At 48.5% G+C, this 16,537-nt stretch overlaps 1 protein-coding gene across 1 annotated transcript; it reads left to right on the top strand.

Moving 5' to 3' along the window:
- Window positions 1–1,248: 1,248 nt before the first annotated feature.
- LOC112896246 (xyloglucan endotransglycosylase/hydrolase protein 8-like) lies at window positions 1,249–2,591 on the top strand. The gene is made up of 2 exons (XM_025964167.1): window positions 1,249–1,627; window positions 1,756–2,591. Exons 1-2 carry the CDS (start codon window positions 1,352–1,354, stop codon window positions 2,317–2,319), a joined length of 840 nt encoding a protein of 279 aa, XP_025819952.1. The 5' UTR covers window positions 1,249–1,351; the 3' UTR covers window positions 2,320–2,591.
- The last annotated feature ends 13,946 nt before the right edge of the window (window positions 2,592–16,537 follow it).

The following is a 16,537-nucleotide window of genomic DNA, read 5'->3' as shown; positions in this document are numbered from 1 at the left end:
GCATGTTCAGGGCCGATGTTGCCTGATTTGACGGGCGTGAGGCCGAGTGGTTAAGCAACGGAGAACGCGCAACTAACGCAATGATTATGCAGAGATTAGTGAGCATCATATCATCAGCGGTGTATATGGTGGTACCACTACTTACTTATTGGCTGCAGATTAATTATATTCCTCAGCAGCTCTTTTGCTTTTCCAGCAGCCAGCAAAGAACGCGGTGCGTCTCCACCGGGGGATTGACACATTGTCACGCCCGGATTTTCTGAATGGATTATGCGCAAGGGATCGGACGTCGCGCTTCTTTTTGGAGAAAGAAGAAAGGAACGTCGACCGACACACCTGTCTTTTTTTTTTCGCACATGTGTAGACGTACTACAACGCGTGAGATGTGTATGTACCTCGTGTATCTAAAAGGACTGATGGAACAACAAACAGGAAAATAAACATTGCCGGGAACTCTTTATAACATACCAGTAATGAAACTTAATTTATTTCTCTCAGTTCATCAAGAAAAATGATGTTTTATGACTATATACAAATAGAGTGTCATATACTTGTTGGTATTATATATATATTATGACTTTTTTAAAACACATGCTCGTTTCAAAAAAAGGAAAAGAAATACGCCGTGACCATGGCATCATTTCCGGACACCTAATTTCCGTAGGACCCACAATTATTAGCTCCGTTTGGATCCCTTCATTTTGAGGAATTAGAATCTACTTAATAGAATAGGCTATTTGTTTTGGAATATGACATTCCACAACTTTCCAAAATATATATTTAAGCTTATTTTAAATTTATGGGTGGGAGATGAAAATTGATTCCATAGATCCGCATATTATGTTCCTAATGTACAACTTATCGCACGCTGTTTGACTCGCTTCCCTGTAGCATAGCAGAAGTGCAGTACATATATATCTCTCCCATATAACCAACAATAATATACAAATATATTCCATATAAAACTATATTAGCTTAATTAATTTATATCTAAATTATGATTTAGAATGGAATTCAATTCCAACAATCCAAATGGGGTCGAAGTGTTTGTTAGGACACCACACCAAACTGACGCCAGTGTATGAACCCAAGATCATCGCGACACTTTTGTTCGTGTGCTGCTGGCCGTCGCCGAACGATCCGAACCTTCGCGCCCACCCGACACTGTGCCCTGCGCATCAGCACAAGACGTGTGCCCTCTGCCTGTACCAGCACCAGCCGGTGCAGACCAGTATAAAGCCGCGCCACCACTCTGTGCTTTGCCGCACCACCGATCGACCAACCACCGCACTCCGCTGATCTGATCGATCACTAAGCTCCTTCATTCCCAAGAAGAAACTAGCTAGCAACCATGGCAGCGCGGCGGTCCCCGCTGGCTCTGCTTGCGGCGTCCCTCGCCGTCCTGGCGGCCGTCGCGTCGGCCGACTCCTGGCTGTACGAGAAGTTCAACACGGACGGAACCGTCCGCGCCGACTACGACGCGTCGGGCCAGCAGGTGGCCATGCTAAACCTCGACCGGAGCTCCGGCGCCGGGTTCAACTCCAAGGAGCAGTACCTCTACGGCGAGTTCAGCATCCAGATGAAGCTCATCCCCGGCAACTCCGCCGGCACCGTCTCGTGTTTCTACGTAAGAAACTAAAATTTTCTTTCGACTCGAGAAGGAAGAAGACAACCTGCGACTTAATTAGCATCGACCTCGATCTTTGAGCTGAATCACTGACGATCTGCTCCTGTACACATGGACTATTACTGCAGCTTACCTCCGGTGACAGCGACGACCACGACGAGATCGACATGGAGTTCATGGGCAACAGCACCGGGCAGCCGGTGGTGCTCAACACCAACGTGTGGGCCAGCGGCGACGGCAAGAAGGAGCACCAGTTCGACCTGTGGTTCGACCCGGCTGCCGACTACCACAACTACACCATCATCTGGAACCCCACCAACATCATCTTCAAGGTCGACGGCAACGTCATCCGCTGCTTCAAGCGCTATGCCGACCTGCCGTACCCGAGCTCCAGGCCCATGGCGCTGCACGCCACGCTGTGGGACGGCAGCTACTGGGCCACCGAGAAGGGCAAGGTCCCCATCGACTGGTCGGGGGCCCCCTTCGTCGTCTCCTACCGCAGCTACTCCGCCGACGCCTGCGTCAGCGGCGGCGCGTGCCCCGCCGGCAGCGACCGGTGGATGAACAAGCAGCCCGACGCCGCCGAGTGGGGCACCATCAAGTGGGCCGAGAGCAACTACATGCGCTACAACTACTGCGAGGACGGGTGGAGGTTCCCGCAGGGGCTCCCCGCCGAGTGCAGCCGCAGCTGATGAGCTGATGATTCTGATTCGTCCGCCGTCTGATGCATTCAGGTGTCCATTGTTAATAAGCTCTTGATTTATTTCTTTTAATTTTGTTGGATGTATGTATGATCGATTCTTGATGTGTGATTGTGAATTTGTGATTAAAAGGCAGCCCCGCATGGAGCCATGCAAGGGCGAGAGAATACTAGTTTGTTTTCTTGTAAAAGAAAAGCTTTATTCCTGCTTTGGATAAAGGGAATATATACTTCTGTCACTTGTGAGGTTCTTTTTTATCTCCAGTCAGTGGGCAGAATCATAATGGACAAGTTGAAAATTAGAACCCAATATATTCCCTTAGCAAACTATATTTTCTTTTTAATACAGAGATATGCAGCTCTCAGCTCTCTTGCGTATTCGAGAAAAAAATATTCCCTTAGCAAGTCTATATATCTTATTTCCGGAAGGTCAACCAACTTATTTTATCGTCGAACGTGGATTAAGGGGTCCCAAGTCAGCTAGAGCTATCACGCTAATTTTTCTCTAATAGGATGGAGGCAACTAGTTGGATAGTGCTACCTGTGAGTTATTAGCTGGGATTACTACTAGGCCCTATTTGGATCAGGTAGAGGCAAAATTAACTGTATAGAATAATAGAAATAACTCAAACAAGGATGTTGGTTAGTTTTGTCCACAAGCATTACAATCGTGTGGCAAATTCAACTGTACGTTCGGCTATAACGGGACGAAATCAACAAAACAAAACTCCAACCTGCACGTTTGTAGTACCAAGTAATGGCACACACAACACATCTTTTGGCGTAAAAAGCATGCAATGGATGCTATGCTATGTACTTCAATTCCACTCTAGCGTTCATTCAATTCAGATACACGCGTTTGCTTGTCCAGAAAGACGCACACAACATCACCCTATGCCGACATCTTCCCCCGAAAGTGTAAAGTGCAAAACCCCAATCATTTGGCGTGCACGTATCTGGTAGCCGGCTCTGGCCTCCACCGCCAGGTTACTTTTGCGCTGTCATCGTCAATCAGTAGACACCACCGGGCGGAGTGGTTCGTCCGGTGCGTGTCTATCGTCGTTTCTTCTTCTTCTTCTTCCAACCGAAATCATGGCACAACGGGAAGCACTGTGGCCACTTCGTTCTGGCAAAGTCTGCCACTGCACCCTTGTCGCTGGAGAGTGGAGCGAGACCGCTGGTTTTTTGCGGTATCTTCGTGTGCTTTCGCGCATCATCTCCTTGTCAGGAATGTGTGGCAACGCGCGTCCGCCCTCAGCAGCATAGCCCAAGACACCGCACGACGCGGCAACGCACATGTGCATGGTATCATACTAATTCTTGCAGTTTAATGATTATAAGTCAGCTGTATTAATCATTGATTCATTGTAAAAGACAAGTATGCAGTCTATCTACAGCTCAGTGAACAACTTCAAACCGTGCCTGAAGAACACATCGCTGATGTAGCTTTTTTCTGCTGTTTGATCAGACCATGGACAAGGAGTAGAGAGAAACAGAATAAGAATTGAAGTGTGGAAAATTAAAGGTTATTGATGAACTCCCTAGTAGTTTTTTTTGAGACAAGATGAACTCTCTAGTCTTAATCATTGGAAAAGGCAAATATGGAGTCTACACGACTACACCTCGGTGATGATTGGACCATAATAACAACAGTTAAGCTCTCCCACATATACTCTCACCTCACCATAAGGAAGGACATAACATAATTGCTAGTTTTACTTAACAACGCTACTATCATAACAATATATATATATATACAGAATTAAGGTAACTTTCACATCCTCCATTTCCACATATGTTTTCCAGAACTTCCTGAAATTATACCATTTGCTATTTTGACAGATTTGTCATGCATCTTTGCACATCAGATTCTCCATCTATTCAGGCCATGCCTGCAACGAAAAATTTGAAGTGTGTTATAATATTATTGAGGAATGTTGAGTATTCTATCCTGCCTGTGATGAGTGAATTGTCAACCGTGCGGTGTGATCGTGCGCTTAGTCTTTGGATTGAAGGTACACGGGCGTCGAGTGTCGACGTAGAGTTGCGGTGGAGGAGCTCGGGCTGGGCGGCAGCTGTGGCATCCACTCCTGGATCAAGGACGCAAGCGGCGACGGAAGGCGGGTTTCTTGGTTTGTGCCACAAAACCAAGGAGGCGGACGGCGGTTGAAGACGCCAAGTCGTGGAGGCACGGGCGTCGGTCTCGGGATTGACGGAGGCGACGGGCGTCGACGGCGTCCAGGGCCTCGCTGCGGGCGAGGAGATGACGGGCGTCGGGCGGCGTCTAGGGCCGTCAGAAGGCCGAGGCGGGAACAACGTCTAGGGCCACGGCGTGGAGGCGGGAATCTTCCCGCGCGTGGAGTTTTGGCGGTTTTCTCAAAACCGGCCACCTACCCAGGTTTTGCGAAGCCTCCAAAACCGCGGACCGGATCTTCGTCCACATGGCGGCATCGCGGAGAAGACTTCGACTCGAAGAAAGAACCTTGGCCGTCGGATGAGTCCAATGTATCTTTTCCAATTTTGCCCCTACGGGCTTTCTAGTGTCTAGTTAAGTCTAGGGGTATTTAGTCTTTAGTCTAAAGAGTTAGAGGGGTTAAAAGAGAGAGGAGGGCAGCCAACTCAGGCGCCCACAAGTTCCCATCGCCCCCCTTCTGTTTTCTTTTGTTCTTCTGGTTCCTCCTCTCCTCCTCTTTTCCTTTCTCTAGGGTTAGGATTTGGTGATGGAATTTTGAGAGCTTGTATCACGGATTCATGGGAAAGGAGGCCCTTCCCTCCTAGTGCCCTCCGGGCTTTTAGATCGATTCAATTCGTATTGTTTTTCTCGCTGTAGTTTGGATTCCCGTTCTTATTTTGTATCTGCGCAGGCACCAGGGGGAGCACACCAAGCGCTGGGGAGCTTGCAGCAGTGGCTGCTATGCAGCGTGCAAGGAGAACAGGCAGCCTGCAGCGCTAGCACCTTGGCCTTGGTGCGCAGAGGCAGCAAGCAGCAGGAGGTGAGCAGCGGTGGGGTGTGTTTCGGCAGCAGCAGCAATTTGATTGTTTTAGTTGATATGCAAATTCAAGTGACCCCGGGCGACAGTAGAGGTAGCAGTTCAGGATGCTTGTTTGACGCACAACAGCTGTTTGATGAATTGCCTAACTAGTTTTTCTTTTTTTTACTGATTTTGCTAGATTTGTTTTAGGTCGCAGATGTGTAGTTAACTCTTGTTCTAGGGTTGTTTTCTAGCTGTAGTTTGTTTGTCCCCTCACTAGATTTATTTGCTCGCTCTAGGTTATTTAATTTCCTGCTTAATTATTTCTTGAAAAAGCAAAACACAAACTAGTTGTTTAGTGCTCTTGCTAATTAGTTTTAATTCTATTACTATTAGTGTTTTGTTTTATCTGTGCACTAACTCGGTCTTGTCGAGTTGAGCTTCCGATGTTTTCTCTGTGATCAGCTTCCGTTCGGTTGCGCGTGTGTGCGTGTTTGTGAGATTTTTTCACCGCTTTGCTTCTAAGAGTGTGTTTTGGCTCCGGTGAGTGAATACTCTTAGTGCTGATAGCCGTCCTGTTCTATGCAATACTGATACTCACTGTTTGAGGCAGTTTGGGTGCTTCAGGTATCGGATCATCTGCGTGGTTGAACTTGTGAGATTTTGTTTGGACTTTTCTCGATCGAGCTTCCGATTGTGAGTCAAGAGTATTCCTAGTGCTGATAGTCGTTCTGAGCTATGCGGTACTGATACTCTTCATCCGAGGTGCGTTGCGTGTAATCGGGACTTTTCTCTTAAGTTTCTCAAATCGAATTTTAGGCTCCCATTCACCCCCCCTCTGGTCGCCTATCTGGTCCTTCAATTGGTATCAGAGCTTGGTTGAGGTTTTCAGTACCTTAACCGGTTCGAAAACCACTTGGCGACCATGGCGAGTCTTGGTAAGATCCCCGTGTTTGCCGGCGAGGACTATGCTTATTGGAAGGTGCGTATGCGAGTCTTCTTGCAAAGCATGGGAGCTGAGGTTTGGGAGATTACCAAGAACCAGGCTTACGAGGTGCTTGCCGTTCGGACCACACCTCTTCAGGTGTCCGAGCACGAGGCTAACGCTAAGGCTGTCAATGCCTTGTTCGCTGGCATTTCTCGTGCGGAGTTCTCACGCGTCCAGGGTTTGGACGTGCCTTGAGAACTACCATGAGGGCACACCTCAGGTGAAGGCTAGACTGTTCGAGACTCACAAGCGTGAATACGAGAACTTCACACAGGGGTCGGGTGAGAGCATTGGCAATATGTTCAGTCGGTTTTAATCAATTGTGAACAAAGTCAATGCGAACAGATCTGCTGATGCCTTTGAGTACACGGAGCACGAGAAGGCCCTCAAGTTGCTCTACGCACTTGACCGCTCTATGTGGGATCTCAAGGTGAACACGATCATTGAGTCTGCAGGCTATGAGACTCTGACCGTGAACGAGCTTTTCAGCAAGCTCAAGGCCACGGAGGTGGATAACCAGACACGAGCCAAGCTCAATGGTGCCCCTCCTTCCAAGAGCATCGCTCTTGTGACTGGCCCAGGTGGAACGAGCTCTAACGCTAACTCTGCTCTTGGCTTTTCTTTTGCCTCTTTGCCTTCTGTTACAGATGAGCAGCTGGAGACGCTGGGCGACGAAGACTTGTGCCTCCTCATCAGCAAGTTCCAGCGCGTCTACCACAATAGGCAGAGGAAGAAGAACCCCGGGTGCTACAACTGCAGCGATTTGAACCACTTCATCGCCGATTGCCCCAAGAAGTCCGGCGGTGGCCAGAACAACCACTTCGACAACTACCGCCACCGCGACCGCGACGAGGGAGGCTCCAACAAGGAGCGCCGGCGCCACAAGCACCGCAGTTGTGACCGGGGAGGACGCTTCGACAAGGAGTCGCTCAAGAAGCGCTTCCAGTACAAGGCCAAGAAGCGGGAGAAGGCCTTCCTGGCGCAGCTTAGTGACCTCGACAAGAGCTCCGACACCGACCGCTCTTCTTCACCGACCTCCGACGACGACGACAAGAAGAAGGAGCGGGACAAGGAAGCCACCGGCTTCATCGGTCTGTGCTTGGCGGCCGGTCAGCTCAAGGGTTTCTGCACCATGGCGGGTGAAGTCGATGGTGCTCGTGCGTCTTCAGGTGGACATGCCACACCGACGCACGCCGACTCTTCTCCTGGATCCGAGAGCGATTCAGAGGTAAACTCCACGATCGACCTGCTTGATACAGAGGTTAGGGAGTTGTACGCCGCTCTTGACAACCAGAAGAGGCTGCTTAAGGAAGCAGCTAGAGAGCGTAGAAAGCTTAGGGCTGAGCTGGCTTGTGCTAGGGAGAAATCTAGTGAGGATGAGTGCACTGGCTGCATATCTCACATGAATGATCTTGTTGCTCTCCGTGCCAAGCATGATGAGACCGTCGCGAACTTAGATGTTGCTAAGACTTCTCTTGCTGACGTGTCTCATGAGCTCGCTAAGGCCAAGCATGAACTAGAACTGGTTAAGGACGCTCCTATTGTTAGCGATGTGCTTGAATGTGATGAGTGTCCTATCTTTAAGTCTGATCTAGCTTCGTTGAATTCCAAGTTTGCTACTGTTGTGTGCGAGCTAGAGGAGATGAAGTCTAGGCCAGTTCTGCTTGGTGCTTGCAAGCTTTGTCCCACGCTTAGGTCGGAGCTAGATGAGAAGAACGCCTTGGTTAAGTCTTTAGGGAAGACTAAGGTCGTGGAGTCTAGTCTACCTATTGACTGCTCTGTTTGCCCTGGTTAAATCTCTGATTTGGATAATCTTGCGGTAGAGAAAGCCAAATTGGAGAATGAGAATTCCTATCTTAGGGCGATTCTTAGTTGGGTTTCTGCTAGTGAGCCACAGTTGGGCATGATGATTAAGCAGTTCAAGCGTGGTGATGGGTTTGGGGTCGGTTACACATACACAAGTCAGACTTTGACAAGTTGTATGGTAAGATCGGCAAGGCTGCTGGAAACACTGCTAGTACAAGCACGCAGCCTTCGCTTGTTGACCCCGCTGATGGTGTGCTTAAAGAACCACCGAAAGCACCTCCGCAGAAGCAGGTTTGGGTTCCAAAACCCAATGAGCTGAGGAATCCCCTCGACACGCTCCCTGCTGCCGTAGCCCAGGTTGCCCAGAAGAAGGGGGCTGCTTCTCCCCATCCGCAGGCTAGGCCTCCACCTCCCAAGCGTGAGGTGAGGTACCACTGCGAGTACTGTGACAGGGAAGGTCAGCTGGAGGAGTTTTGCTTCAGAAGAAAGCGGGCTGTGAGGCGTGAGCAGGAGATACGGAACGTGTACATGTACTCTGCTCGGGTGCATGGTCCTCCTCGGCATGGTGGTAGGCAAGATGCTTGGGCGTGCCGTGTAGATGGAGGTCAGGGAGACGGTGGTGGTTACAGTGCTCCAGTGGGTGGTCGCTTTGCCGGCCGTGCACCTGGTAGTTTTCAGTACAGTTATGGACCATGAGACCGAGGCTTTGGAGGAGGTTTTGAGGATCCACGCTTTCCTCGCGGTGGTGTTCATCAGTCACGCGGTAGACAGGACGGGGGATACGATTTGTCTAGTTTTGCTAACCCCTCTGTAGAGCAAATGGCTCGACACTGGTTTGCTTCTCACTTTGCTAACCCCAGTGTTGAGACATTTGCTCACCCTTTGTCTCACTACTGATGTGCAGGTTGGAGGCTTGGAGAACAGGTGGATCATGGACTCCGGTTGTTCGCGCCACATGACCGGAAATGACAAATGGTTCTCCAGCCTCACCCCGATGCGCTCAAAGGAGTATATTGTGTTCGGGGATAATGGAAGAGGAAAGGTACGTGGACTTGGCGCTGTTCGAGTTTCTGATCGCTTTACCCTGAGGGAAGTTGCTTTGGTTTCGAAACTTGGTTTTAATTTGCTCTCTGTTTCGCAACTTCTTGATGAGGGGTTTGAGGTTCGCTTCAAGGAGGGCTGTTCACATGTTTTGGATTCTAAAGGAGATTTGGTTTGCCGGATTACACCTCGCGATCGGGTTTTCTTGGTTGACTTTTCTGGAACTCCTCTTGGCCCTTCTCGTTGCTTGTTGGCTGGTCCTTCTTCGGATTTGTGGAAGTGGCATAGGAGACTTGGACATTTGAGCTTCGATTTGTTGTCGAGACTTAGCTCACTTGGCCTAATCCGAGGATTGCCCAAATTGAAGTTTGAAAAGGACCTTGTGTGCCATCCGTGTCGCCACGGGAAGATGATTGCCGCTTCTCATACGCCTGTTAATCAGGTGATGACCGCTCACCCTGGAGAGTTGCTACACATGGACACAGTAGGTCCTTCTCGGGTGATGTCAGTTGGTGGGAAGTGGTATGTTCTTCTGATCGTGGATGATTTTTCTCGCTATTCTTGGGTCTTTTTCATGAGAACCAAGGATGAGGCTTTCGAGTTTGTTCGAGACTTGATCTTGAGGTTGAAAACGAGCTACCCCAGGCCATGAGAGCGATTCGCAGTGATAATGGCACAGAATTCAAAAACGCTCGTTTTGACACCTTTTGCAGTGATCAAGGGCTTGAACACCAGTATTCTTCTCCCTACACTCCACAGCAGAATGGAGTTGTAGAACAGAAGAATCGGATGCTGGTTGAGATGGCGAGGATGATGCTCGATGAGCATAGGACTCCTCGCAAATACTGGGCTGAGGCGGTTAACACCGCTTGTTATGTGTCCAACCGCATTTTCTTGCGTGTTTTCATGCACAGGACTTCTTATGAGTTGTGATTTGGACGCCAGCCCTGTGTTGACCATCTCAGAGTTTTCGGTTGCCGGTGCTTTGTGCTGAAAGATGGAAATCTTGATAAGTTTGAGTCTCGCTCGTCTGACAGCATTTTTCTCGGTTATGCTTCTCACTCTAGAGCGTATCGTGTGCTGATTATTGATACTAACATCGTCAGAGAGACTTGTGAAGTCACTTTCGACGAGACTGCACCGTGCAATTCTTCTGTCTTTGAAGTTGCAGGAGATGATGAGCTCGGCACCTCCATCTTTGAAGATGAGGAGGAAGAAGCTGCAGAGGGTGAGGCTGAGGCTACCACGCGTGCTATGGACCCAGTTGCCTCCGCCACGAGCTCGGACGATGATGACGGCCCCGATCCGACTACGTCTACTTCACGGGGGCCGATCGAGCAGGTGACTCAGGCTTCACCAGCTGCACCTGAGGAGACACCAGACTTGGTTGAGGAGGAGGCGACTTCGACGTGGGAAGCACCTCGACATATTCAGCGTCGTCATCCACCTCAACAGATGCTAGGTGATCTTAACGAGCGAGTCACCAGGTCCAAGGTAACGAGTATCGCTGGCTTTGCTCATTCAGCGTTTGTTGCCTCTTTTGAGCCCAAGGATATTGGACACGCTCTTTCTGATTATAATTGGGTCAATGCCATGCATGAGGAACTTGAAAATTTTGAAAGAAACCAAGTTTGGGTTTTAGTCGAGCCTCCACCTGCTTGTAATCCCATCAGAACGAAATGGGTTTTCAAAAACAAGCAGGGTGAGGATGGGTTGGTTGTTCGGAACAAGGCTCATCTTGTTGCCCAGGGGTTTTGCCAAAAAGAGGGTATTGATTTTGAGGAGACTTTTGCCCCTATTGCTTGTTTGGAAGCTATTCGAATCTTTCTTGCATTTGCTGCTTCCAAGGGTTTTAAAGTTTTTTCCAAATGGACGTTAAATCTGCCTTCTTGAATGGTTTTATCGAAGAAGAGGTTTATGTGAAGCAACCCCCTGGTTTCGAAAATCCCAAGTTTCCAAACCGTGTTTATAAACTTCAAAAAGCTCTTTACGGTTTGAAACAGGCACCTAGAGCTTGGTATGATAGATTGAAAACCTTTTGGCTGGCTCAGGGCTTTAAAATGGGATGTGTGGATAAAACTTTGTTCCTCATGCGGTCTGGCACTGATTTTCTATTAGTTCAGATATACGTGGATGATATTATCTTTGGTAGCTCTTCTCACGCTCTTGTCTCCAAGTTTTCTGAGCAGATGTCCAGGGAGTTCGAGATGAGCATGATGGGTGAGCTGCAGTTCTTCCTTGGGTTGCAGATCAAGCAAACTCCTCAGGGCATGTTCGTCCATTAAGCCAAGTACAGCAGGGACTTGCTGCGGAAGTTTGACATGAGTGACTTGTCACCTCAGCCGACTCTGATCAGCACTTCGACGGCGCTTGATGAGGACTTGGACAGTGAGGCGGTGGACCAGAAGGATTACAGGAGCATGATCGGCTCTCTCCTGTACCTGACGGCGACACGGTCGGACATTCAGTTCGGAGTCGGCCTTTGTGCGCGATACCAGGCTTCTCCGCGCACCTCCACAGGCAGGTGGTGAAACGCATCTTCAGGTATCTTAAATTCACCCCTGAATTTGGTCTTTGGTATTCTGCGGATTCTTCTCTGGTTTTGGTGGGTTTTTCTGATGCCGATTTCGGTGGGTGTCGGTTGGATCGCAAGTCGACATCCGGCACTTGTCAATTTCTCGGTACATCTTTGGTGTCTTGGTCCTCTCGCAAGCGGGCTAGCGTAGTGCTTTCTTCCACAGAAGCTGAGTATGTTGCCGCTGCTAGCTGCTATTCCCAGATACTTTGGATGAAACAAACCTTGCAGGATTATGGATTGAGTTTCGGTAGGGTTCCCATCTTTGTAGACAACATGTCAGCCATTAGCATTGCAAAGAACCCTGTCCAACACTCCAGAACCAAACACATAGATATCAGATTCCATTTCCTGCGGGATAACCATGAGAGAGGCCACATAGACTTGATCCATGTCCCTTCAGAGAGGCAAACCGCAGATATCCTCACAAAACCACTTGAGCAGGACACCTTTGCTCGCTTGCGAGGGGAGCTTGGGGTTTGTTACCCCTTTTAATCGCTGACTTTTCTTTGGTTAGCTTTGTAGGTTTTATTTGCTTCTCTTCATTTTCTAGGTTTGGTAGTTGCATTGTGCATATACATTGTACATGTTTGCATTTTGCATTGCTACACTGCACTGGCATTATTGTATACGCTGTTATGATCTTCTAGTGCTTGCTAGTGTAGTTTCTTAGACTCGATCATGTATAGCTTGCTCCGTAGTATATGTCATATCATCTGAGTTAAGCTATTTTGATTTGAAAATCTGAAAACATGGTCACCCTGTCTTGGATACTAGCATGATAGGATGTATTGATGTGCTTTGCTATCTTAATCATGCTAGTGTGGCTTGTAATCTTTGACATGAGCTAAAATTGTTAAATTTGTTTAAAAATATGTCTGAAATGGAATGAAAAGATTCAGCTGGGATTGCTTGTCGCACTGATCGAGCTTTCGGGATGGCTCACATAGCACTAGTGAGAACCCGGGCAAGGCTGTGCATGACTGAAGGGAGTGCCTTAAGCTTCTGACTGCCTTTGGCATAGGCTTGGCCTCATTGCTAAGTAAAGCATGACAAGCTTTCAACCCCTGGCAAAATCACTTGCTTGATAAGTTTGAAATGCAGAATTGAATCATGATAAAATATTTTGGCTGCTTTGGATCACCTTGTATGAGTTTGACTAGCACTGCTTTCTTTCTCCTACTTGCTGTTGCTAGATCATGGGTGATGCTTTTATTTTTGCTGAACTGAACTTGCTAGCTCTAGAATTGATTGCTATATCCTATTGAGCTAGATTCAGTTCCTGTTTATGAAGCACACATGCCTGTCACTAGTTGATCATATCTGTGTATGCCTGAATGTTTCACGTACACCCTCTGCACGACATTCATTGCATAGCATGATTTTAGGGGGAGTTTTAGGCATCTTTTAGGCTTGATGTGTGCATGCGCCAACAAGGGGGAGAATTTTTGGGAGAAGTGATCGAACAAGGGGGAGACTTGGTTGATTTTTGAAACTTGATGCGCACAAGGCTTTGATGTGATGAGAGTTGAACTTGTGAGAGGGAAAAGCTTTGCTTGGGGAGTGTCTGTTTGTTTCTGGCTCCTGGTTTTCCTCGTTCTCCCTCCACTTCCAGCATGACTGCGTCGAGCGTAACCTCTGTCTTTGAGGAGTCATGTTTTGGCTTTTGATCGATTGCGTCGAGCCGTAGCCCTTGTCTTAGGGAATCAATCTGTGCTTGAGTAAGTGACTATTCTTGACTTTCTGAGCTTTCTGTCACTTGCTTGAGTTCTTCACTTTCTTGCTTCTATTTTATCACTTCTTTGGTTTCAGGTGGTGTGTTGACAATGCACTCATCAAGGGGGAGATTGAGAAATGTTGAGTACTCTATCCTGCCTGTGATGAGTGAATTGTCAACTGTGCGGTGTGATCGTGCGCTTGGTCTTTGGATTGTAGATACACGGGCGTTGAGTGTCGACGTAGAGTTGCCGTGGAGGAGCTTGGGCTGGGCGGCAGCTGTGGCATCCACTCCTGGATCGAGGATGCAAGCGGCGACGGAAGGCGGGTTTCTTGGTTTGCACCACAAAACCAAGGAGGCGGACGGCGGTTGAAGACGCCAAATCGTGGAGGTACGGGCGTCGATCTTGGGATTGACGGAGGCAACGGGCGTCTAGGGCCTCGCTGCGGGCGAGGAGGTGACGGGCGTTGGGCGGCGTCTAGGGCCGTCAGAAGGCCGAGGCAGGGACAGCGTCTAGGGCCACGGCGTAGAGGCGGGAATCTTCCCGCGCGTGGAGTTTTGGCGGTTTTCTCAAAACCGGCCACCTACCCGGGTTTTGCGGACCCTCCAAAACCGCGGACCGGATCTTCGTCCACACGGCGGCATCGCGGAGAAGACTTCGACTCGAAGAAAGAACCTCGGCCGTCGGATGAGTCCAATGTATCTTTTCCGGTTTTGCCCCTACGGGCTTTCTAGTGTCTAGTTAAGTCTAGGGGTATTTTAGTCTTTAGTCTAGAGAGTTAGAGGGGTTAAAAGAGAGAGGAGGGCAGCCAACTCAGGCGCCCACTAGTTCCCGTCGCCCCCCTTCTGTTTTCTTTTGTTCTTCTGGTTCCTCCTCTCTTCTTTTCCTTTCTCTAGGGTTAGGATTTGGTGATGGAATTTTGAGAGCTTGTATCACGGATTCATGGGAAAGGAGGCCCTTCCCTCCTAGTGCCCTCCGAGCTTTTGGATCAATTCAATTCATGTTGTTTTTCTCGCTGTAGTTTGGATTCCTGTTCTTGTTTTGTATCTGCGCAGGCACCAGGGGGAGCACACCAAGCGCTGGGGAGCTTGCAGCAGTGGCTGCTATGCAGCGTGCAAGGAGAACAGGCAGCCTGCAGCGCTAGCACCTTGGCCTTGGTGCGCAGAGGCAGCAAGCAGCAGGAGGTGAGCAGCGGTGGGGGGTGTTTCGGCAGCAGCAGCAATTTGATTGTTTTAGTTGATATGCAAATTCAAGTGACCCCGGGCGACAGTAGAGGTAGCAGTTCAGGATGCTTGTGTGATGCACAGCAGCTGTTTGATGAATTGCCTAACTAGTTTTTCTTTTTTTTTACTGATTTTGCTAGATTTGTTTTAGGTCGCAGATGTGTAGTTAACTCTTGTTCTAGGGTTGTTTTCTAGCTGTAGTTTGTTTGTCCCCTCACTAGATTTATTTGCTCGCTCTAGGTTATTTAATTTCCTGCTTAGTTATTTCCTGAAAAAGCAAAACATAAACTAGTTGTTTAGTGCTCTTGCTAATTAGTTTTAATTCTATTACTATTAGTGTTTGTTTTATCTGTGCACTAACTCGGTCTTGTCGAGTTGAGCTTCCGATGTTTTCTCTGTGATCAGCTTCCGTTCAGTTGCGCGTGTGTGCGTGTTTGTGAGATTTTTTCACCGCTTTGCTTCTAAGAGTGTGTTTTGGCTCCGGTGAGTGAATACTCTTAGTGCTGATAGCCGTCCTGTTCTATGTAATACTGATACTCACTGTTTGAGGCAGTTTGGGTGCTTCAGGTATCGGATCATCTGCGTGGTTGAACTTGTGAGATTTTGTTTGAACTTTTCTCGATCGAGCTTCCGATTGTGAGTCAAGAGTATTCCTAGTGCTGATAGTCGTTCTGAGCTATGCGGTACTGATACTCTTCGTCCGAGGTGCGTTGGGTGTAATTGGGACTTTTCTCTTAAGTTTTTCAAATCGAATTTTAGGCTCCCATTCACCCCCCCTCTGGTCGCCTATCTGGTCCTTCAGTTATTTGTCCACAAACAACACCAGCTCTTTGCTTATGCCTTTCTCTGATCATCTATACTTGCTAAGAGTAAGTATATTGGTACTGTTAGCAGTCTCGTATGTTGTCTTATACAATATTATGTAGTATTTTTTAACGATGTGGAGGAGAGAGGTGAGAGAAAGATGTGGTTATTTCACGAAACAACCGCCTTTCTTTAGACTAAAGTTTAAGACCATGAGACCAGTCATTAAAATCTGTATAGTTACCTGGTTAACTCCTAGCCAGGCCCCAGAATCAAACAGTGCATGGTTGGTTACCTGTTTTCTTAGCCTGGCTCTACTAGTGTGAGAAGGGAGCCTTAGCCCGGCTTGCTGGAAACGCTGAGGCTGAATGTTTCCAGGGAGCCAGGCTCTGTGTATGCACCGCCTCGAGTTTCCTCATCTCCCGAACTCAGTCACACTCCCTATGACCTAGGCACGGTTGCAGAGCTCCCGCACGCACGCGGCGGCGGAGCTCCTGCACGCATGCCCACGGCGGCTTGCACGCATGGCCGGCGGAGCTCCCGCACGCCCACGGCTGCGGAGCTTGCACGCACATGGCGATAGAGCTTGTCTGGCCGAACGCACGTGGCGATGGAGCTCCGGCCCGTACCTCAATTTGAGTGTGTTGGAGCTTAATGTGCAACGGAGGAAGATGGCCTAGTAAGGCTCGGTGAGGAAGGAGGAAGAGGGGTGAGTTGTCACCGAGGAAGAAAGGGTGGTGAGGAAGTAAACTCACTGCATGGAGCTGAAGGTGAACTCGACCAAGCAGAGCCACCCAACCAAACAAGAAGAATGTAACAGACTAAAATAATGCAATCGACTAAACACTGAGCAGAAACATTTCTTGCTAGGTTTGGGCTGACCTGGTTCCAGATCCTAGTTAGGTGAGAATAAGCCCATCAATCAAACAGACCCTATATAAGCCCCGCAGTTTTTTTATTTTCCACTTAAGGGAGGGTTTTAGATCCTAAATATATACTTATTTCTTAGCAGTTGTTGCCAAAACCCATCCTCATTTATCAATCAAATATATAAAACCAGTTACTAAGAAGACACTTTATTCT

Source organism: Panicum hallii, chromosome 6, assembly GCF_002211085.1.
Source record: "Panicum hallii strain FIL2 chromosome 6, PHallii_v3.1, whole genome shotgun sequence".
Classification (NCBI taxonomy): Eukaryota; Viridiplantae; Streptophyta; class Magnoliopsida; order Poales; family Poaceae; genus Panicum; species Panicum hallii.
Note: the sequence above shows the minus strand (reverse complement) of the source record. Positions and strands in the feature narration are given on the sequence as shown.